Source organism: Antechinus flavipes, chromosome 3 (genome assembly GCF_016432865.1).
Source record: "Antechinus flavipes isolate AdamAnt ecotype Samford, QLD, Australia chromosome 3, AdamAnt_v2, whole genome shotgun sequence".
Classification (NCBI taxonomy): Eukaryota; Metazoa; Chordata; class Mammalia; order Dasyuromorphia; family Dasyuridae; genus Antechinus; species Antechinus flavipes.
In genome coordinates, this window is record NC_067400.1 from 41,991,259 (window position 1) to 42,015,192 (window position 23,934).

At 39.3% G+C, this 23,934-nt stretch overlaps 1 protein-coding gene across 1 annotated transcript in view; it reads left to right on the forward strand.

The window, feature by feature from the left end:
• Positions 1-23,461, forward strand: part of CLRN1 (clarin 1) — a 47,115-nt gene extending 23,654 nt beyond the window's left edge. Inside the window, exons 2-3 of the mRNA XM_051983277.1 lie at positions 7,541-7,720; positions 21,727-23,461. Coding sequence (XP_051839237.1) covers positions 7,541-7,720; positions 21,727-21,992 — 446 coding nt within the window. The 3' untranslated portion in view covers positions 21,993-23,461. The remainder of the gene's footprint in view (positions 1-7,540; positions 7,721-21,726) is intronic.
• The last annotated feature ends 473 nt before the right edge of the window (positions 23,462-23,934 follow it).

A 23,934-nucleotide genomic window follows, 5' to 3' on the forward strand; every position in this document is an offset into this window, starting at 1 on the left:
CCTCTGCCCTCTCCACTCCATACTCCTCCATCTAACTGCCCAAGTGCTCTCCATCCCTATTCTCCCTATTCCTAGGGCAGGGCTTCTTAACTGTTTCTCCTCATGACCCCTTTTTGCCTGAGGCATTTTTTTAAAGCAACCTTGGGTATATAGGTATATAAAACAGATACACAAATCAAACATTTACTGATAATAAATCATAATTTCATGACATTGAATTACTCGACCTACAGTTTAAAAAGCTTGACCTACCAGGGGTCCTCAAACTTTTTAACTAGGGGGCCAGTTCACTGTCCCTCAGACTGTTGGAGGGCCAGATTATGGTAAAAACAAAAACTTTGCTTTGTGGGCCTTTAAATAAAGAAACTTCATAGCCCTGGGGGAGGGGAATAATCGCTCTCAGCTGCCTCATCTGGCTGGGCCATAGTTTGAGGACCCCTGACCTAGAGTCTCAAATCCAAATCCTCTGCTTGATATTTTAAACCTTTCTCATCTTTACCCCAACTTCCTAGTCTTGTGATATTCTCCTCCCCACATTATACACACTGCTGTCCAGCCCAACTGGCTTCCCGCCCCAGCCCCTTCTTTTTGCATTTCATCCCTGGGTCCTGGGCTTGATGCCTGGAATACACTTCCTAAAATTTCTTAAAATCCCTAATTTCCTTCAAAACTCAGCCCATGGGATGCTGTCTTTATGAGGCCCCTCCAGATTTCCTCAGATACTAGAGTCTCCCCCTCCAAGATTATCTTGACTTTATTGCCACAAATATTTAATTATATAAATGCTGTCCCTGCCCTGCTCTCTACCCTGATGGAATAAATGCACCTCGAGAGCAAAGTCAGCTTTGCCTTTATCTTTGTCTAAGTCCCCATTGAGAAGGTTAGGTGACACCATATTGCAAAGAATGCTGGGTCTGAATACTCATCTTTCTGAATTCAAATGTGACCTCAGACACTTCCTAGTTGTGTGTGGCAAATCACTTAACCCTGTTGCCCCAGTTTCGTGGATAAGAAAATAGCAAACCACTAAAAAGACAAACCCCAAATTCGGTCCCAAGAGTTGGACACAACTGAACAACAGGCTCTAGCACATAATAGCTGTTTAATTGATTGGCTGATTGATTGTTAAAGGTGAAGAGAGCCTTTTGAAATAGGAGCTCCCAGATAAGAGTCCCCTCAATTGAATATCAATTTAGATATGTATCAATTCACTATGATATGTCAGGTAATCTACCAGAGTGATCCTGACTTCATGGATAAATAACACTGGTATTCAAATAAATATGTTATAGGCCATTACAATTTAAGTCCCCATTAGTGTGATACCATTAGAAAGCAGACATGATACAATAAGGCAGCAAAATACTCTCTCTCTCTCTCTCTCTCTCTCTCTCTCTCTCTCTCTCTCTCTCTCTTCTCTCTCTCTCTTCCTTCTCTCTCTCTCTTTCTCTCTCTCTCTTTTTCTCTCTCTTCCTTCTCTCTCTCTTTCTCTCTCTCTCTCTTTCTCTCTCTCTCTTTCTCACTCTCTCTTTCTTCTCTCTCTCTCTCTCCTTCTCTCTCTCTTCTCTCTCTCTCTCTCTCTCTCTGTATATATATATATATATATATATAAAACCTGTTTTGTGTCATGGAGTCTTTTGGCAAACTAATGAAGCCTGTGGATCCCTTCTCAGATTAATGTCTTTTTAAAATTTATAGTCAAAATAAATGCTAAATTTCAGTTAGAGATTAGTTAAAATAAAGATATATCTATATCTTTATAGATATAAATTATTTCCCACCCAGATTCATGGACCCATTGCAAGCGGGTTTATAAGTCAAAGGAAGTTATTCATTTTTTTAAGGGTGAACAATGTCACCGCTGCCATATTTTTTTTTTCTGTATGTGATATTTTTTCCCTTTCTGCCTATCAATGTGCTCATCTCCCAAACCCTACTTATTCCCTTGATGTATTTTTATCTGCCTAAGGATCCCTTAAGTTAAGGACCCCTATTATAATGAATTTCTCCTGGAGGCTGATTAAAGACCAGACCATAAAAGCAGTAGCTAAGCAGGGTCTTTGCTTATCATCAAGAAAACTGGTCTTTCTCATTGGCATCAGTTGGCATGGGAGATATTTCCCATTTTGACAGTTTAAAAGCTAGTCAAATCCTTGGCCCTTGGGGGGAAACTTAAGTCTCAGCAAGTCTTTTTGTCCTGTTCCTTCTGTGTAAGTTACTTTTATCATTCTGGGAACTGGGTCAGTGATCCTAGATTCTGGTTAGATTATCTTGTGAATATATTCTGAGGGAGAGGGAATCTCTCTGGTAAAGACTCCATTAACAAAAACAGCAGCAGCATTATATAGTTTTAAGGTTTACTTCATATTATGTAGCATATTAGTAATTAGTAATTTAGTGGTATATTAATAATATTATTATATTACATAATTATATTACATAATATTATATTACATAATACAAAGTATTATATCATTTTGCTCTCACAATAAATTTTTGATGAAGATGCTATTATGATTCCCATTTTATAACTGAGAAAACTGAGGCACAGAAAGGTTAAAAGTCACACAGTTAATAAGGGCCTGAAGCTCCATTTAAATTAAGTCTTCCTGACTTCAAGTTCAGGCCCCTATCTAGTGAGCCACTTAGATGTCACTGTTTGCTTCTAAGCAAGGGAGAAGACCTCAGGGACCATCTCGAGTTAGCCTGAGACAGAGGCAATGATGAAACAGGCCACAGACTCCATTAGTAAATGATAGATATATTTCTGGGGCTCCCCTGATCCTCTCTTTCTACATTAGAAACTTGTACCTAAGGAAGAAAACATTCCCTCAGTGATAATGCAAGAGAGAAGTAGGGTCAAGGGCAATGTTTGTTTTTAGGAAGAGATGGGCATATTGATAGGCAGAAAGGCAAAAAATACACCATGTAGAGAAATACAAAATGGCGGTGGTGACGCCATTCACTCTTTTTAAAGAAAGAACGCCTTCCCTTGACTTGTTGATAGCTCACCAGATAATTAGAGCAGCAGACCATATTGGGATGATCAGGCTAATAAAACATTATGGAGAAAGCCCAAGTCCTCTGCCCATTTTACAGGCTTAGGGTTAAACAAAAAGGAAAAGCTACCCAACTCTTGTTTCTAAAATAATTAAATAAACTAAAATCCCAGACCAGGCTTGCTACAATGACTTCTGCCAGGGCTTCTCTGGATGTTCCTCACTTAGCCTCGGGCAAAGAAGGGCATGTCAGGAAAAAGACAAATTAGTTTTAATATATCTAGCTAGTTATTAGATATCCAGGTATTTTTTATCACATAAAGTAGCAGGCTGATAAGTAAGCAAAACATGAAGCAATTAGTCTCCTGGTGTACAACTTTGTGACGATGAAAACTTTACGAGGATTAAATACAAATATATACATATATTCTAGGCACCGCTATTCATTTCCTGTATGATAAGAAGGCAGATATATATCTAAGTTGCTTCAGTTTAGCAACACTCCCTCAACTTTTGTACAGATTTGAGTAAGATCCCTGATCCTTCCTATGGCATAGGATGTCTACCAGTGGACAGATGGTGGTAGCTTAATTCATCATCATCACCATCATTACAGGTAGAGGTATGTGTGTGTATATATATGTATGTATGTGTGTGTGTGTGTGTGTATGAGAGAGACAGACAGATAGACAGACAAGCAGACAGAGAGACAGACAGAGACAGACAGACAGTCAGAGACAGAGAGAGAGAGAGACAGAGACAGAGACAGACAGAGACAGACAGAGAGAGAGAGAGAGAGAAAGAGAGAGAGAGAGAGAGAGAGAGAGAGAGAGAGAGAGAGAGAGAGAGAGAGAGAGAGAGAGAGAGAGAGAGAAAGATACAAAGATATCTGTATTGGACAGAATAAATAGCTGTCCCAACATGAGAATTCTATATTAAATCACTGTTCCTGTTTCAAAAATCATATACTCCCAAAGAACAGGAATGGGGTAGTTTGCCTGTGGATAGAGAGTTGGTGAGGATCAATGAATTCAGGAATGGATAACATACCTGAAGCTGAGCTAGCATAGTGCCCCTCCTACTAGATGGCAATGATGGCCCCAGGTGAGTCATTACTCTGAAAAGGGGTCAAAAGATGTAAGATCTCAGAAAACAGATATAAGAAGATGATGCTATTGGTGTCAAATTCATAGAACTCATTTGATTTTTTTTAAAGAATCACAGAGGGGCAGCTGGATGATATAGTGGCTAGAGCTCCAGCCCTGAGCTCAAGAGGACCTGAGTTCACTCTTAGCACTCACCAGTTGTGTGACCCTGGGCAAGTCACTTAACCCCAATTGCCTTTCCAAAAGAAAAAAAAAAGAATCATGGAATCTCAGGGAGAGGACCCTCAAAGCCAGTGAAGGGTCACCTTGCTTGACTTAGCCCAGCAGTGATTTTTCCCAGGAGCCTACAATCAAGGGAATGACTAACCCATTGGCTATGTCACACTCTAAAGTGAACTAGGAGATGTTGGAAGTCACTACTGTAATTGTGAATCCACTCTTTTCAGGTAGACAAGAATATGTCTGTGTTTTGAGTTTTTTTTTGGAGAAGGAAACTTTCTGTTGTTCAATCTTTATTATACTTTCTTAATAAATATCCTTTGATAGACGTTAATTTATATTAATTGGTTATTAGTGATAGTGGGGAAATATTAATTGGCAATGTCATTGGGGAAAATATTCCTAATGAGGGTTCATAAGCAAATATACTAGAGAAACCCAGACAATCCTTTAAAGTCATCCTAAGAACCTTGAAGGGAGAAGCAGTAGCCGAACTCTGGGCACCCAACCTTCCAGTGCAAGGAGAATTGAGACATCCCAACTCTTCTTGCACTGGCAGGATCACACTTAAAAAGAGTGGATTCACATTTCAAGCAGTAACTACCTCCATTTCCCCACCAATTTCACTTCTTGGTGTAATGTGCCTGATGGATAAATCACTTCTTTGCTTGGAGAGCAAGCTGTGTCAGGTGCTGGGTTGGCTCACGATGGGCTAAGCCATTCAGGAAGCTCCTTGACTTTGGCTGCGGTAGCTATGAACCATGGGCTCTGGTTATTGGACACTGGGTGGTTCTTCGAGTCTTTTGAAGCTAACATTCTGTCTCTAATACTCATTCTCTGAATATAAGGAAAGAATAAACTCAATAGAGACAAAAAGGAACATAACAGCAAGGTGTGCAAGGCTTCAAGGTGACCATGTAGGGGACAGATCCTCAGATCAAGCAGCTCACAGTATCCCGAGCCACCAGGGAAGAGATTTCATTTGTTCTTGTTTTTTGTATGCACAGCATATTAGCATACTAGCTAGGCAGCTGAATAAAGAGCTTTTTGCCACTGTGGAGTTAACAGTCAGGAAACAGAGAAAACCTCCACATGCTCCAAATCACTTCTTCCTTGCCTGTTTCCAGAAGCAACCTTTCCATGGGTTGGTACAAGAAAAAGCCTACAGTAACATATGATTAACTGGTCCTCATCGTGCATTTACAATTAAATGTATTAAATTTCTTTTTTTTTCAATCTGACTTCTGGTCTATCCCATCAAGACCTTTTTGGATCCTGACTTGGTCATCCAATGTGTAAGCTAGCCATACACCCCAATCTTGTGTCATCTGTAAATTGCAAAAGAGGCTCTTTGATCTAGGATTGATAATCTAGGACCAGCACAGGGTCAAGCACAACTCTCCACTGGAGATCTCCTTCCAAAGTGTCACCCAATCAATCACTCACGGTTTCTCGTGAGGGTCTTTGCCATTCAACCAGTTCCAAATCCATCTAATTGTATTATTCCCTTGTTCACATTTCTCTCTTCATAAGAATACAAGACTTCCCAATAGTGAGATTGGATTTTCACACCTCCATCCTTACCTAGTTCTTATAATCAATGATATGTGCTTGAGAAATGGGTGACCATGGTCAGAGACAGTACTGGATCATGGAACAAAGTCATGGCAACCAGTTCAGGTGGGATTCAAGACCATGCAACTTTAGTCTTATTAACACAATGAACTAACCAAGTGAGTCAATCAGACACAAATAGATAAATCAAGAGATGATTCCATATGAACTGAATAAGGCAGATATCTTCAATATTCATTGATGATAAGGATCTATGTTTCAGTTGCTTTTTAAAAAAATCAATACTTATACAATAAGGACATACCCAATATTCTATGAATAGTTTTACCAACCTTCACAATGTCATATGCATTCTTGTCAGGTCAAGGAATGATTTTTAGTTGGTCATTCATCACCTTATATCTGCTAACAATTAAATCTTGCCATGAATATAAAAATTAGGAATTAATTTGTTATTTCTTCTAGCTAGAAAAAATTAAAGTATTCTTATCTCAGTCACAGAAATTGATTTTCCATAGATTCATGTCACATAAAAAATACTGACAGATGCTAAAGACTTCTTGCACTTTAAGTGCAGTCAAGAAATATGTTTCTCTAGGCCTGAGGGAAAGCTCAAACCTACCTTTAGTGTTTGAATAGCAATATACTGGAAATAATATTAAGAGCTTAAGCCAGAATTTTAATTTTAGAAAATAAAGTGAACTACTGAGAAATGCCATTAAAAATTTCATCATCACACATAGTGACTGAGATGGGAAAGAGAGCAATTATTTATTTACATAAGGTATATTAGAGGTCAGATCATCTTTTCCCTCAAAGTTATTCTAATGGTATTTGCAAATTTTCAGGGCTGAGTTATTTTTTCTTTTTTTAAAAATTTCAATAGTATTTTTATTTTTTTCAAATACATATAAAGATAGTTTTCTTTCTTTATGCTTTTAATATTTTATTTTTCCAAATTCACATATAGTTTTCAACATTCATTTTTGTAAAATTTTGAATTCCATTTTTTCTCCCTCCCCACCTTCCCATCTTCCCAAGACAGTAAACAATCTGATATAGATTTATACATGTATAATAATTTTAAATATATTTCCATATTAGGCATGTTATGAAAGAAATTTGGAACACATTTTGCAAGGGTGAATGTTGAAAACTATCTATGCATATGTTTTGAAAATAAAAAGCTTTAAAAATATCTCATTTAATGGAGAAGACATACAAACAACTATATACAAACAAAACATATATAGAATAAATCAGAGCTAATCTCAAACTGCAATCTTTACCACCACCCCCAATATAGACTCCAAGGCACTAGTCCGCTATCTCCTTTCTTCCCTTAATCTCTAATGAGGACTAAAAAAGGTTTTTGCAGAAGATGGAACCTTAGCTGAGGCTTGATAGAAAAAGCCAGGGAAGTCAAGAGGCAAATGAGTAGAGAGAGAGAGTTGCAGGAATGGGGAACGGCCAATGAAAATACACAGAGCCAAGAGATGGAGTGTCTTGTACAAGCTCGAAAGAGCTCTAATGGTCTTCAAGGGGAAGAAGGGGGAGGAAGGATTTTTACAAAGAGTTCTATTTTTAGTCCATCAAAAATAAGATTTTTTCCCAATTCTTTGTGTTCTTCTCAATTTTCAGTTTTTCCAGATTTGGTCAAAGTCATCCCAGTGAGCATCCATGTGAATATCATTCTCTTCTCAACAATCCTTATTGTGTTGACAATGGCAGGCACGGCCTTTTTCATGTACAATGCTTTTGGCAAGCCCTATGAAACAATTCTTGGTCCACTTGGATTGTATCTCTGGAGCTTCATTTCATGTAAGTACTACATTCTAGCTTCATTGACAAATCCGCCTTCCTGCTTTCTATTAAAAGACAAGCTTAATTTTAAGAGCCGATGCTGTATTCAAGACTAGAGCTACTTCAGGTAAGTTTACACTAGAGATATCTTAGGAAGCCTCATCTTGGGACCTGAGAACTAGTTTCTGTCAATCAATAATCAATGGTCTTTATTGACTACCTACTATAAATCCAACACCAAACAAGGCACTATGATGTAGAAAGATCAATGAATGGAGAGTTAGATCAGTTTTTTGACTTTGGCTCCCTACTAGTTTTATAATATTGATTTGGTCAGAGAATCACAGCACAGAATCAGAAATTTAGAGCCAATCCCTAATATGATAAATGAGGACATAGCCCAGAGAGGTTAAGTGATATGGTTTGAGCCCAAGTCCTTTGAATCCAAATCCAGTGGGGGTTTCCCCCATTGTTTTCTGTTGTTTATTTCCATGACACTGTTTTATTACAGCCCTCCTCACCAGTAACAGCCATCACTCTAGTTCAGACTTCATTTCAGTCATTTTCAGTCATATCTTGACTTTTGGTGACTCCATTTAGGGCAGAGATATTAGAATGGTTCACCATTTCCTTCTCCAGCTCATTTTACAGATGAGGAAACTGAGGCAAACAAGGTTAAGTGACTTGCCCAGGTTCACACAGCTAGTAAGTGTCTGAGGTTGGATTTTAACTCCAGGTGATGAGACTTCCTTAGTCCAAGCTCCTACCCACTGCACTACCTACAACCTAACTGGCTTAGAGACCTTCATTGCCTCTCACCTGGATGATTGCAATGGTTCCCTGGTTTATCAACTTGTCTCAAATATCCTTTCACAACCTCCTTCTAATCCATCTTCTGCATAGCCACAAAAGTGGTTTTCCTCAAGCACAAGTCTGATTATCCTCCTCATTAACTAAACTCCAGTGGCTCCCTACTATCCCTAGAATCAAATGTGAATTCCATCTTTGGTTTTTAAAACCCTCCTCCACCTGGGCCCTCACTACCTTTCCAGTCTTCTTACCTGTTTATTACTCCTCCACATATGATATGATCTAGTAATATTAGCATATTCCTGGTCCCTGCCACACACACACACACTCCATTCCATCTTGGGCATCCCTTCTTGCTTCTGCTTCTTGGAATCCTTGACACCCTTTAACACTTAGATAAAATGCTCTTTGATGCACGAAGCTTAGGCAGCTAGGTGACTTAGTAGATAGAATTCTAAATCTGAGGAAAGGCTTGAATTCAAATCCTGTTTCAGATACAAGCTGTGGGTGAGTGACTTAAACACAATCAGCCTTAGTTCTTACATTTTTACAATAGGGGATAATAGTAGCATCTATCTCACTATATTGTTGTGCAAGGCTCAAGTGATATGACACATGCAAACTGCCTTGCAAACCTTAGAGGGCTATATACATTCTAGATATCATTATGATCATTATGAAATTCTAGCTTTCATGGAGGCTGTCCTGATTCCCCCAGGGGCTAGTGCCCTCCTGCAAACTGCTTTACATTCATTTTGTATATAATCCATATATACTTTTTCAAGAGAGTGTTGCCAGAAGCCTGGGACCTAATCACAGAAAAGAAATCAAAAAAGGAAGTGTCAAATCAACTGTAAAGCTCTAGTCAGTCCAAGTGATCTTTATATGGGATAAGAATTAGTCCCTTGAGTGAATCAGAAAGAAGAAATTCCATAGGATGAAGAATTATAGGTTACGTTTCAAAGTGACATTTCAAAGTCAGTTTATTGATTTCAGAAATCAGATTTGAAGATGAAAAAAATCCCCATGAAATGGAGTATTATTTGTAAAAAATGCTTAGCACAATGTGTAGAATCTCTATCTGATTGCTCGCCATCTCAAAGAGGAGGAAGGGGAGGAGAAATAGAATTTGGAACTCAAAACTTTAAATAAAAATGTTTCTTTAAAAAATGCTTAGCACAGTGGCTGGCATATAGTAGGTACATAAATTCTTGGTTCCCTCTTTCCTTCCTTCATCTGTTTGTTCATTGATTCCTTCATTCTTTCCTGACTTCTTTCCTCCTTTCTTTCCCATTCTTCCTTCTGTGCTTCCTTCCTTCCCTTTCTTCCTTCTCTCCTTTCTTTCCTTTTCTCCTTACCTCTCTTCTTTCTCTTTCTTCCTACCTACCTTCATTCCTTGAATCCTTCTCTTCCTCCCTTCCTCCCTCCTTTCCTTCCATTCTCTCTTGTTCCATTCCCTTCTCCCTCCCTCTTTCCCTTCCTCCCTTCTTTCCTCCCTCCTTTCCTTTCTTCCTTCTTTCCTCCCTTCTTCCCTTCCTTCTTTCCTCCTTCCCTTCCTCTCTCCCTCCCTCCCTTTCTTTTCTTCCTTCATTCCTTTCTTCCTTTCTCCCTTCTTCCCTCCCTTCCTCCATCCCTCCCTTCCTTCCTTCCTCCCTTCCTCCCTCCCTACCTCTCTCTCCCTCTCTCCCTTTCTCCCTCCCTCCTTTCTTTCCTTCCTTCATTCCTAACTTCCTCCCTCCCTCTTCCCTCTCTCCCTCCTTCCCTTCTTTCCTTCCTTCCTTCCTCCCTCCCTCCCTTCCTTCCTTCCTCCCTCCCTCCCTTCCTCCTTCCCTCTCTCTTTTCCTTCCTTCCTTCCTCCCTCCCTCCCTTCCTCCTTCCCTCTCTCCTTTCCTTCCCAGACAGAGGGAAAATCCAGGAAGTCACAACCACTACATGTCACAGGCAGGATTTCAGGCCAGGTTTCCCTGGCTCCTAAAGGTGAGGGCCCATCTGCCATGAACCGGCCTCATACACAATACTCCCCCCATGCACAATACTCCCTCCCCACATGCACGCCCAAGTCAGTGGGTAAGAAACTCTCCAAATTTCCCAGCAGAAGCAGCTCTGTGAGAAAGTGGCCTCTGTGAGCAAAGAAATCAGCTGCATATTCATGAGCAGAGATGATCCTCCAGACGGCCCCTGCTGTTCATAATCATCATCATCATCACATCTGAGCTCCCTGATGCTTCGTGGCACCCCATGGGGTGCTGCGAGCCCAGAATTCACAGCCAGGGGTGCCGTGAGCTCTGGGGACTACGTGCCAGGCCCAGGAGGGGCTGTGTCCCAGACTCCCAGGGCCAGGCCAGCCGGGGCCCTCTCAGAGTGGGGTAGGGGCACCTAGGCAGGCAAAGGTTATTCAGTGCCAGGAAGATGCCCAGCGGCCCCCGGGAGACCATAGTCTGGAGCAGCTGATTTTCATCCCTAGAGGGCAGGGAGAAGTTAATTCCTTTTGTACAAGATCACCCTCTATTAAGAACCTGATAAATATATTTTCATAATGATATGAAATTTACCTATTCAGACCATGTAGGATATGACATGAAAACTGGCAAAATCTAGTTTACTTTGAGTTACATTTATGATTATCACCTTTGCACATAATAAACATACACATATAAACCCACACAAATGCAAACACACAAACATATGAGAAGCAGTGTAGCCTAGTGGATAGAGAGTCCACAAACAATCACAAAGAGCTGGGTTCAAGTCCTGCCCATTGATGTGTACTAGCCATGTGACCCAGAACATATTTATTATTTTAATACACTGGGCAACTCTGTTATTCAGTCACACAATTCCTCATGACCCCATCTGGAATTTTCTTGGCAGAGATACTGTACTAATTTGCTCTTTCCTTCTTCAGCTCATTTTACAGATGAGGAAACTGAGGCAAATGAGTGTATAGATTTAACCAATCTTCCTGACTTCAAATTTGGCCACCTAGCTGCCCTAAGAACATGCCTAAGAGATCAGGATTTCAGAAAAACTCCCATCCCTACTTTAGTCTCTACTCTCTCACATGGAGGGAGGCATCCAGAGAATAATGGATAGAGTGTTACACTTGAAATTAAGATGGGTTAAATTGAAATTCTGCCTCAAATATTTACTAGTTATGTCACTCCGGATAAATCACTTAAGTTTTTTCTGTCTCTGTTAACCTCATCTGTAAAATGGGGTAATAATAGTACTTACCTCCTAGGATCAATTAAAATAACATATCTACTAGCCTTTGCAAAATTTAAAGAGCTATATAAGTGCTGCTTATCATCATTATCATCATCATCAGTCTGGATAGTCTCCTTCCCACCCTGGAGAAATTTCTATCCTGGTGAACTCCTCAGTTTCAGAAAAAGCCTCCAGTTGTACTCCACCTTCTTGTTGATCTATCCTCATCTTCACCTTGCCCCTGGCATAGCATCCTGTCCCTCCTGGTTCTACCCTCTAACCCTAGAACCCTGAACTATCATATTAAATCTGCCATTGTTCCTGAATGGGATGTGTCAGTCTACTCCCTAATGCCCCCCTCACCATGCAGCTTTTCAAACCAAAGTGCCCTTCCCTATCCCTTTGTGTCCTGTTCCATTAGCACCTAAAAGCCCCAGGGCTGGAGTTATTTTTGTATTGTGTGTGTGTGTATATGTGTTTATATTTTCAGTGCTTTGTGCTAAATAAATGCTTCTTCATTCATTCATTCCTTCATTCAGGTCTTCCAGACTCCAGGTTCTACCCACTGTACCACTCAATTCATTCATTCAAATTTTCAGAGCAGGCTAGTGGGTGGAATGAATTTCTTGCACGCATGAAAATAAAATTCCAATCAAATAAACAAACCAAAGCTTCTCATAAAACATATTTCAGGACAATGAAAGAGTTGATTCCATAAGCATGGATCCTTAATAACTTAGCTCTCAATCTATTGTAGAGTCTCTTAATGAGCCATGGCCCATAAATCCATCAGCTGGATTTTATGTGTGTACAAATAAGCTTCTCTAAACTCCAACACCTAGCACATTACCTAACACATAGGAGGTATGTTTTGTATTTTATTTCATGTTTCAGTCAATAAGCATTTATTTTCTCTCCATTCTGATTACCCCATCTCAAATTTGAAACAAACAAAAAAATGAAAACAAAACCCTCATGATACACACACACAATTGAGCACGACAAATCCCACAATTTCACGTCCAAAGATGTGATTCCGTATCTTGAATCCATCCTTTCTCAGGAGGTAGATAGCATCACATAGCAAATCTTTACTAACTACTTGTTGGTGGACTGGCTGGTCTTCTGATGACTGATCCATCCTCGGCTCACACTCAGAGCCGTAAAAGAGCAGTCAAATCTCTCGGCGATTAACATAAGCATCAAGAAATTATCACCTTCACCTTCACACCACAATTAACAACAGAAGAGGACTTCACTGTAACCCAGCCAAACTGTTTAAGATGTTGGCGGCTGTACTTATTTGGGGTGGAGTAGAGATAGTGGTTTCTGGATCGGTGATTTCCTTAGTGTAATTAGCTCCACATACAACAACTCACTTGCCATTTATAATCAGATATTGCAGGGGCAGAGCAAGAGCCAGCCTGAAAGACTAGTCATTTGCCCACAGGTAAAACAGATAAAAGGTGAGTCTGCAAGGAGTGAGCCTCAGTCTACTATAACATGCCTTATTCCCAGATCTGGAGGAATATGGTGTCAAAATGATAAGGTTTGGGGTTAGGAAGCGACAGTACTTGGGATACCTTATATCTGATATATAAATATCTATCCAGCCCTGGAACCAGGAAGATCTGTATTCATATCCTGGCTAATGATAAGTGATGATGGTGATGATGATGATGATGATGATGATGGAGATGGTTGATAGCAACAACTAGCATTTAAACTTTAAAGGTTTATAAAGAACTTTACAAATATCTCATTAGATCTTCACAAAAATTATCCTCATTTTACATAAAAGGACACAGAGGCAGATAGAGGTCAAATTACTTGCCTAGGATGACCCAGCTAGTAAATGTCTAAGACTAAAATTGAACCTGGACCTTTCTGACTCCATACTGATTCCAGCCTTCTATCCACTGCCCCAAATTAACTACCCCCTAACTTCAATTCTCCAAACCAGTGGTTCTCAAAGTATGTTCTAGAGAATCCTAGGGATCTCTGAAACACTTTTAGAGGGTCTACAAATTCAAAAATAGTTTTTTTTCCAATATGGTAAATGTCTATAAATATAATCCAGATAAACAAAAACACTTTGGAGAGATCGTCAATAATTTTAATAGGATAAAGATACTGAAAACAAGTTTGAGAACCACTGCTCCAAACCGTCACCATATGTCTACTGTTCCGAGTAACAGAACAGGTGCCAATTTACTTTTCCTCAAAAGGAATTTTCTATACCAATGAAATCTCAGGTATGGTATTTACCTCTCCCCCAATAAACACAAAATATGTATTTGTGTATATGAATATCCACATATAAGTGAGATATTTGTATTTTATATGTATATCTGTATCTATACCACCTATATCTATCTATTTATTCATTCATCTCTAGCTATACAAATTTATTCATACAAATACACACACGCATATCTGGTGTCTGTGGCAAATCTTCAAACTTACTATTTTCAAGGCTGGTCCTCTATTCATTCCACCGCTCAGAATTCCCCAGAGAATCTCACAGACTGTAATGGTCCATCCCACTGATGGAGAGTTTTTCTCACAATAACCAGTGAGGCAGGCAGGACAAGGTTCCCTGACTTGCCCATGGTTAGTCACACAGCCAATAAATGTAAGGGCTGAGATTTGAAGTGAGGATTCCTGACTCCCCATTCAGGGGTCTTTCCTCAAATACCATACTACATATCCATATACAGTATGTGTATATTATATATATATGTATGTATGTATATAATGTGTATATACATTATATACATATAGATTACATATATATATATAATGAAAGGAGACAGGGGGGCGGGGATAAGGGAGTCTCTGAAGGGCGGGAAGACTATAAGGATCTATAATGAGTTAGACAAAGTCAACTAAACAAATATGGTCCCTATCATCCTTTAAAAATGGATGCTATTTATTATATAGAGTAACAACTAGATTATGTGCCAATCAACTATGGCAGACTTAGCTCTTCTCAGCAATACAGTGATCCAAGACAGTTCCAATAGACTTGGGATAGAAAATGCCATTCACATCCAGTGAACGAACTATGGAGACAGAATGTGGATTTCATCTTTTGTATTGTTTGCTTTTTCTTTCTCGTGGTTTTTCCCTTTTGTCATGATTTATCTTTCACGGCATGATTAATATGGAAATATGTTGACTATATATGTGTAACTTACATCAGTAAGACGGGGAGGAAAGGGAGGAAGGGATGAAAAATGAGAATTCAAAATCTTACAAAAAGTTGAAAACTATCTTTACATGCAATTGGGAAAATAAAATACTCTTCAGAAAAAAAGAGAACCAGATTAAAATATTGTTGAGAACGAATACAAACAAAACAAATCAAATACAAGTCCCCCCCATAATGGATGCTATTGACATTTGTATAGTTAATGCTGAATATGCTCCCCAGGTATAATTAAGCAATAAGGATACAAGAAAATAAGGCACTTGCAAAGAAAGCTCACCTTTTGTGTCAATGGTGCTGTCTGTAATAAGCCGGCTTCGGTAGCATGAGTCTGCGATCCTAGACGGCTGCTTTAGTGTTTTGAGGGGCAAAGATTTGCATCTTACTTTCCTCTGGGGCCTTCCTGGGAAGGGTGGATAACAGGAGGCCGCATGTGCTTGGCAGACAAGGAAGGGCAGCGCCTAGTAACCAGAGAGCAGCGTGAGAAAAGATAGATTAAAATTGGGCAAAATCACAAACAAGAAGCAGCTCAGAGTTGTCCTTGCCGAGAAAGAGCTTTTAGCAAGAGATGGGAAGCCCTCGAGCCTGAAGTAGGACCGGGAAGGTGAGGAGAAAGGATTTCATGCTTGGAGATGAGGCACAATTACAGGGTGAGAGACTGACAGTTCCAGGCTACGGGTGCTGGATTTCAGAATAGGGCACTAAAATCATTTTCTTCCAGCCATCTATATTAAAGGGATGGGCTTAGATCATCCCCAAGGTCCCCTTTCCAGCTTGAAAAGGCGGTGATTCTGTGAACTATCTTTAGATGTTTTGCTAACTTTTGACCAGTCACAAAGCCTCCCGTGACGTCCTTCCAGTCTTATATCATACGTCTCCCCTTTAATCACTCTGTTTAGCCAAACTGGTCATCTCCATTGCCCAAAAGGCACTCCCTCAATCCTCCTTTTCCTTCTAGCCTCATCTCAGGGGCTGCCTCTTCAATAAATCTTCCCTGATTGCTAAAACTCAAAGTATTATTTCCCTATTCAGATTTCCCTATGGCCCTTTGTAGCTCTTTTTTATTCTGAGAGAAATTAATATTATACTATTATTAATTTGTGATCCATCCTTTCCTTGCTATGTTTGTTAAGACCCCAGTCCTGAAGGATGAAAATGAGTAAGGTAAATCTCTGTTCTCCACAATTCCTATTGGATATGTCCTGTAAAACATATTTGAATCACACTGGTATTTATACAGTGTTTCAAAGTCTGTAAAGCCCTTTACATATATTATCATCTTTGAATCTAAACACCCCCTTGAGGCTAACATTATTTCCATTTTACAGATTATGGAACCAAGTATTAGGAAATACTAATGGCTAGAATTTATATAGCAATTTGAGGTTTGCAAATACTTGTATTAACTCATTTGATCCTCACAGAAGGTAGGCAGTATTGTTATTCCCATTCTACAAATGAGGAAACTGCGATCGAAAGTCATGTCCGACTCTGTGACCCCCTTTTGAGGTTTTCTTGGTTTGCTGTTTCCTTCTCTAGTTCATTTTACAGATGAGGAAAAAGGACTTGCCCAGAGTCACAGCACAAAATCTGCATTTAGGTCTTTCTAAGCCCAAATCTCATTCTTCATCTGCTACATCACCAAGCTGCCTAGTCTCCATACTCACACAACTTAGAAAATAACAGAGGAGCAATTTGAACCCAGATTTTTCCAACTCCAATTTTAATGTTTTAGTTATTATGTCACATTGACTCTAATAATGTCCCCTAAGTGTAATGTAAACTTTATGAGAGCTTAGAGTGCCATTTTTCATTTTTGTGTCCCTGGCACCTGTTATATGACATTTTACATGGTAGGGATTTAACAATATATTTTCTAAATTTCATTGAATTACATTTATATTTATCATTATGGACCCATATCTTTTTTGTCAAAATTATAGAAAGTCAATCCTTCCCCATGCCTTAGCTGCAGTGTTAATTTCCTTCCCTGTATACTATTTGTATGGCCCTGAATATTTCCCCCTAAAATCAAACCCTCTGTTTTTCCAACAATCTCATCAACTTAGAAAAATTGCCTTTTAATCTAACATTCTTCTACATGGAGCTGTTCCGTCTTCCTGACGCCAAGTGGTAGCTGCTGCTTTGATTTAAATATATCTGTATGAGCTCTTCTTTTCATAAACAAAGGCAAGATTCAAACCCACTGTCCTTACTCCCTGACTACAGCCTTCTTGCGCACCCACAGCAAAGGCACTTGCTGCCCTCTACTTGTTTTTGCAGAGTTCAGAAAAATGAACCCCCTTTCTCTTTCTTCCCCTTCCCCCCCATTGCTCATTGTCTGCATGTATAGATATGGCAGCCATCAATCACTTGAAATGAAGCCCCAGGAGGAGATAACATCTTCCATTTTTGGAATTCTCCGTTGACTACATAATCTTCAGTGACTGATTTTTCAAGAGATTTTTGCATAATTTTGCAGAAAATCAGAGCTCACCACGGGCAGATATTTCTTTCTCCAGCCAAGACATTTATCATGGTAGGGAGGAAAGTTGAATGACAAGGGGCAAGAGCGCTGGATCGACTTCGGGAAAAGCCTGGGACTGAATCTCGCCTCTGCCCCCGACTGAACAATAATGATCAAAATGGTCCTTGGATTGGCATTTCAAAAATAAACTAAGCAGGATTAATGGCATGTTTGGTCACGTAGGCAGTGTTTGATAAGAGATCTCCTCTCTATTCCGGGCCCACAGTGATGGAGACCCACCCGACTCCAATTCCCCCGTAGCCGGGGATCTGAGGGTGGGACCACCCACAGGATTCCTAATATTTCCCCAGACAGTGGAGAAAAGCTGAAATGCTGTAGGTGGCAACTAAATCAGTCCGCCACCAACTCAAGCCTGCATTTTTTTTTCAGACACCAGAGCAAGGGTTTCCAATTCTAGATGTCTGAGCAATTGCCAGAAGAGCAGAACGTATGGGTTGTTCGTGCTGATAGGTGTGAGGGCTCAGTGAGCACCTGCTGAGTGCCTCCCTTCATTGCAAAGGCAATCAACTCTGGGAATGCTCCATACTGTGAGCTGTGGTCATGGCGTTTGTGGGTTGTTTTACCAAACTGCTTGTCTTTCTCTTTTCAGATTTTTGTTATGAGGGAAAGACTCTTTGGGCAGAGAATATGGGAGGCTATTCTTAGAAATAAATGCATGGTTAAAAACAAGGAGCATCAATAAAATAGAACACAAGGAAATACAAAAGTGGACGTGGATGTTGTTACAGATAAATGATGCCATGTGTAGAAGGCTCAACTTTGATTCAGGAAGACCAGCCTCAGACACTCTAGAGAGTCAATTCATGGCCTGCCTCAGTTTCCTCATCTGTAAGATGATGATGATAATGATGTGAGCCAAAAGAACCATGGCAATATCCCAAAGTCAAATCCAATATACTCAACATTAATGACAAGAATCAGGGATGATTCCACATCCAGGTGTGACCTAGGACACTACTTAGTTTCCTAAAAACAGATAAATATTTATCTAAAGACACTGGATGTTGCCAAGTAGCAACTCTGTAATTCAGCAATCTCTAGCAGTTTCTTAGGATGGATTTGTAGTCATTCCCTGGCTTTAAATCCCAGTTTTTGCCACCCAGTCTGTGTGAGCTTAAGTAAGTTCCGTAAAGTCTTTGGGTCTCAATTGAGGTAGTTGGACCGGGTGATCCCCAAGATGTCTATTAGCTCTACTTTTATAATCCTATAATTCAGCCTTCAAAGCATGGCAGATTCAAGAAAAATGAAGCAAAAGATCTCTTCTGCTAGGGAATGGGCCTTCAATCTAGGAAATCAAGAGCTTGTGCCCCTATTTACCTTGAATTTTATGAAGAGTAGGGAAACAACCACCTTTATTTTTGTTTGATTTTTTTTTGGTATATATATAGGAATGTAATATGAATATAAATAATTATATTTATTTCTGAAGTAGTGACCTAGGGTTTAGGGAAGAGATATGGGGGTATTATTCAATACTTCTGCCCAAGACTGACCACTATAAATGAATTTGCATGCTACCTTTGGCACCTTTGCCCTTGATCTAAGCCCCCATGAGTATCATTAGAGAAAAAAATAGAGTAGGATAAAAATTAGAAAAAAATTAGGTAGAGAGAAAAAAATTAGATAAAGAGGGGAAAAAAGCCATACCTCAGCCATAGATATTTTCCCTTTATTTCCCTGACTTCCAGGATAGTGATCTAATCTTATCTAAATTTAGTCTCTCTCTTCTAGGACCTCATCCATTACCTATACCAAGCAAGTCTTTATGGAATGTATTTGTTAACTTTATGTCAAATATGCATATATACATACACACATATATACATCTATATACATACATGTTTACATACATATATGTCTCCCCCTTTAGAATCTAAGCTCATTGCATGTACAGATAATTTCATTCTTTGTACTTGTCTCTTCAATCCTAAGACAGTGCTTGGGTACATGCTTGATATTTATAGAATACTTTATGATTTAGTTGATTGACATATGCTTTCTTGAGGTGAGACTCAATATAGAATTTGGGACAAATTGGACAAAAGACCTCTATTTTTCCTCAGTCCACCGGAATCCAGACCATTCTACTTTTTATACACCCTTCCCACCAGCCCCAGGCTTTGAATGAAACAATTACCAAGTTCAGAGAATCACCAAATTTCAGAGTTGGCAGAAATTTCTGTGGCTCTCCAGGCCAACCCATACATGAAAAAGAATTCCTTTATTTGACACTATATCTAATTTTTGCTCAACGGCCCCAATAAGCAGGAACCCTCCATTTCCCATAGTGTCCCATTCCACTTTGGCTCTTATAGTTAGGAAGTTTCTCCTGACATCGAGCCTAAATTACCTTCCCTGTACCCATTGCTCCTAGTCCTTCTCTCTGGGGCCCGTCAGAATTAGCTCAATTCCTCTTCCATGGAACAGGTCTTCAAATGTTTCCTTCCCACACATGCATACACTCCACGCTTCTCCAAACTCAGCATCCCTACTTCTTCCAATGCATGCTCCTAGAGTATGAATCTGAGACCCTTTATCATTCTGGTTGACTCCTCTGGATGCTCTCTAGCTGATTGCCAAGATAGGAACAGAAAGAGGTACAACACTGTCTCTTGTACTCTTTGACTCCATCTTCCCATCATGTCTGAGAAGAATGTGGCCAAATGAATTTGGGAGGAAAAGCTTTGATTTTTCAAGATATCAAAAGCAATTCTTGTTTTAGTTCAAAACATAGTCTCAATATAGAGATATTTCCCTTAACAAAGCTGCATTTTTGAAATAGTTAACAACTTGAAAAGGAAACCAAGCTTGAATTTTCTTTATAAGTGCAGAAGAAATACCTGGATTTCACATCCTTGTAAAAATGTGTCTTCACTGCATGGCCCAGAGAAGGCATTTGTGGAAAGAAAGCAGTGATTTTTTTTTCTGCAACTTTCAAAGGATAAGAGAGGAAGCATCCTATTGTTATTGTTAGTTATAATTTTAATGCAGAACAATTCTGGTTTTCATGAAACACAAAATGGTTAAGCCAATTTTACAAGGAATTATATAAGAATGCTCTGAAGAAGTGAGAAGTTAATTTTCAAGGGAAGAAATGGGTTTTCCAGAGAGGTGGTGGGATTCGCACTCCCACCGTGGCTGTCTTCAAGTAGAAGCCCAAATTAAAGCATGCAGGAACTTCTTTTTAGGTTGGGTTGAACTAAATAACCATTGAGGGTTCTAGCTCCCAAATTTTTGTGAATTTATGACTCAGGGAAATTTTGTTATCCAATTATTTTATTTTTTAAAATTGTGATTGGGTCAATAGGACCAATAGAAAAGTAACAGATTTGTTTGGGGCAATTTTTCTTCTCTCAATTCTCCTGTACAGGCTATCTTGTATTTTCATACTTTCTGTATCCAATTCCTTTATCTAAAACAGTTCATAAGAAAGATTAGGAAGAAAAGAAAGAAGGAAGGAAAGAAGGGAGGAAGGAAGGAAGAAAAGAAGGAAAAAAGGAAAAAGAAATAATGAAAGGGAGAAAGAAAAAGGAAGAAAAAGGAAAGAGCTAGGGAGGGAGGAAGGGAGAGAGAGGAGAGAGAGAGAAACCCTCATAGCAAATATTCATAGTCAAGAAAAACCAATGCCTCCATTAGCCATGTCTATAAATCTAAGTATCCTTCTGCATTGTGAGTCCATCATGTCTCTCTTAAGAGACAGGTAATAGGCTTTCATCTCTGGTCCTCTGGAATCGTGGTTAGTCAGAGCTCTATGGTCTAATTTTTTTTTTCTTTGCAATGTTGTTTTCTTTGTCAAATTGTTCCCCTAGTACTGTTCATTTAAATCTGAATCAATTCATAGACTCTTCCCAATTTCCTCTGAAATGATTCTTTTTGTCATTTCTTATGGCAAAATAATATTCTGTTCCATTCACATGCTCTTATTTGCTTAGCCATTCCCCAACAAGTGGACACTGTTAATGTCCAGGGTTTTTGCTCCTTTGAAAAGAGCTACTATAAATATTTTTGTACATGTGAGTCCTTTTCTTTTTCCTTGTTCTTTTTAGGGTAAAAGTCTAGTAGTGGTATTTTTGGTTTAAAGTGTTTCTAAGTTTTGTTTTAGTTTAGTTTCTGAACATCGTTCCAAATAAAGCAAGTATTTTCTTAATTTTTATTCTTCCTCCCCATTTTTCTTAGCCCCAACTGACCATCAGGATTAAGAAGTGTTTGCTCATCTCCTCATCTTGTTTTTTTTTCTCTTTGTTTCAGGCTCCTGTGGTTGTCTTGTTATGATACTGTTCGCCTCTGAAGTAAAGATGCACCATCTCTCAGAGAAAATTGCAAATTATAAGGAAGGGACTTTCATTTACAAAACTCACAGTGAAAAATACACCACTTCCTTCTGGATCATTTTCATGTGTTTCTCTGTGCACATTCTGAATGGGCTTTTAATCCGGCTTGCTGGGTTTCAGTTCCCTTTTGCAAAATCTAAAGACTTTGAGACTACTAGTGCAGCAGCAGATCTAATGTACTAAAAGCTGAATTTTTTTTTATCATTGCCCACATAAGGAAGGAGGTGTCCTCGGCTCCTGGCAGTTCTGCACAAAAATTAGATCTAAATAGTTTCAAATTAAGAAAATACATATTGACTGGGGACTTTGGGGGCAAATGGATATTTTCCACACTAGCAAGGGAAGAAAATAAAGGTGGCAGAAGGAAGAATATGGAATGGGGAAAGGGATGCTTTAAACAGCAGGAAGCCATTTTCCCCCCAGGTATTCAAAGGAAATTGTGAACTAAAATAGGTAAAAAGATGCTCTCTGCATAAATCAAAGGTTGATGAAAAGTCTCTTTTGCCATGAGGGAGTCAGAAGATGTCTGCTTTGGGAAGACACATGCCGATCACAAAGTTGATTTTTGATCAAGGCAATCTTTATGGATGTATCAGCAATCAGAGCAGGAAGTGAGAATCTTTTTTAAAAGATAGTCATGCAGTAAATAAGCAGTTTTTATGTTTGGGTGGGGGTAGGGAATATATCAACAGATTTGACAAAATTTGTCTTGATTGCAGCTAATTCAGTTATCCTGTTTTCTGGTTTGGAGCCTTCACACCCTGAAAAAGACCAGAAGGAAGAAACCGAGGTTCTCCAAGAAGCCAAGATATAGAAAAAGGATGTTCTTTGTATAAATCAAAGGCTGATGAAAATCTCTTTTTAAACCAATGGATGGTTTTTGGGGTTCCTGATTTATCTTCTAAAACTGACTTGCGTTGGAATTGAAGAGGCTCAGAGTCAGAAGGGAGGCTGTCTCATGCCAGAACAAGAAAGCCCCTCTGCCATATCCAGAACAAATGGCCGTCCACTCTCTACTTGAAGACCTCCCAAGAGGAGAAGCCCATGGGATTCCGAGGTGGCTGATTACACTTTTGGATTGCTCTGTTGGGAAGTATTTTTGCTTCTTTTTCCCAGACAGCAAGACTAAATCTAAATTACAATTTCCACCCACTACTTCTCATTCAGCCCCCTGGGGCCAAGCAGATCAAGTCTATTATTCTGTGTTCTACCACATGCTAGCCCTGAAATGGACTTTAGAAATCATTTAATCCAAGCTCCTAATTTTTCAGATGAAAAACTAAAGGTGAGGGAGATAAACTGACTGAAGAGAATAATAAAGTCTAGATCTGGAAGAGACCTCAGAGACTAAACTAGCTCTTCCATTTTTACAAATCAGAAATCCAGACTCAGGAAGCCCAAATCACTTGCCCAAGCATCGGCAGCAGGACTTGAACCTAGATTGGTTTATGAGAAAGCCAGTGTATTTTTTCACAGCACCTTAGGGAGAATGATTTGTCAGGGACCATTTCAAAGTACTGAATGCTATCATATACCATAGACCCCTCTGATTGTCAAATGATAATTGTTAAATTCTGAAATTATACTGCCGCTATGTTTTGTAGACTTCTCTTTCATCTAAAAATCTTATAATAAAAACAAACTAAGATGTTGCCTCAGTTTATATATTTTAAAGGGGAAAGGATGTTACTCCTCCTCCAGAGCCATCTCACTTTCTCCTCCAGAGCCAAATGAGTCCAGTGGCCAGAGATCAGAACGACTGGAGACGGCTCGGGATGCAGCGAGAGACTTTTAAGAATTTTTGACAGGTCTCAGTTTGACTGAGGCAACACCCATTCAGTGATTCAGGCTCCGTGGTATTATTTGCCCTTCATTCTGAATGCCATTAATTCTCTGATCAGGGATGTAGTCTGAGCCTCTGGCTGGAGGAAATACCCCATTCTGGTGAAATCCTAGATCTTTAAATTATTGTTACTTTTCATGTGATGTATACATATATTTCACTATACATCACACACACATACACACACACATATATATAATGCTTTAAAATTATAAGTCCCATTCATTACCTCATTTGAAACTTATAACTATTCTGTGTGGTAGATATTAACCCCATTTCATA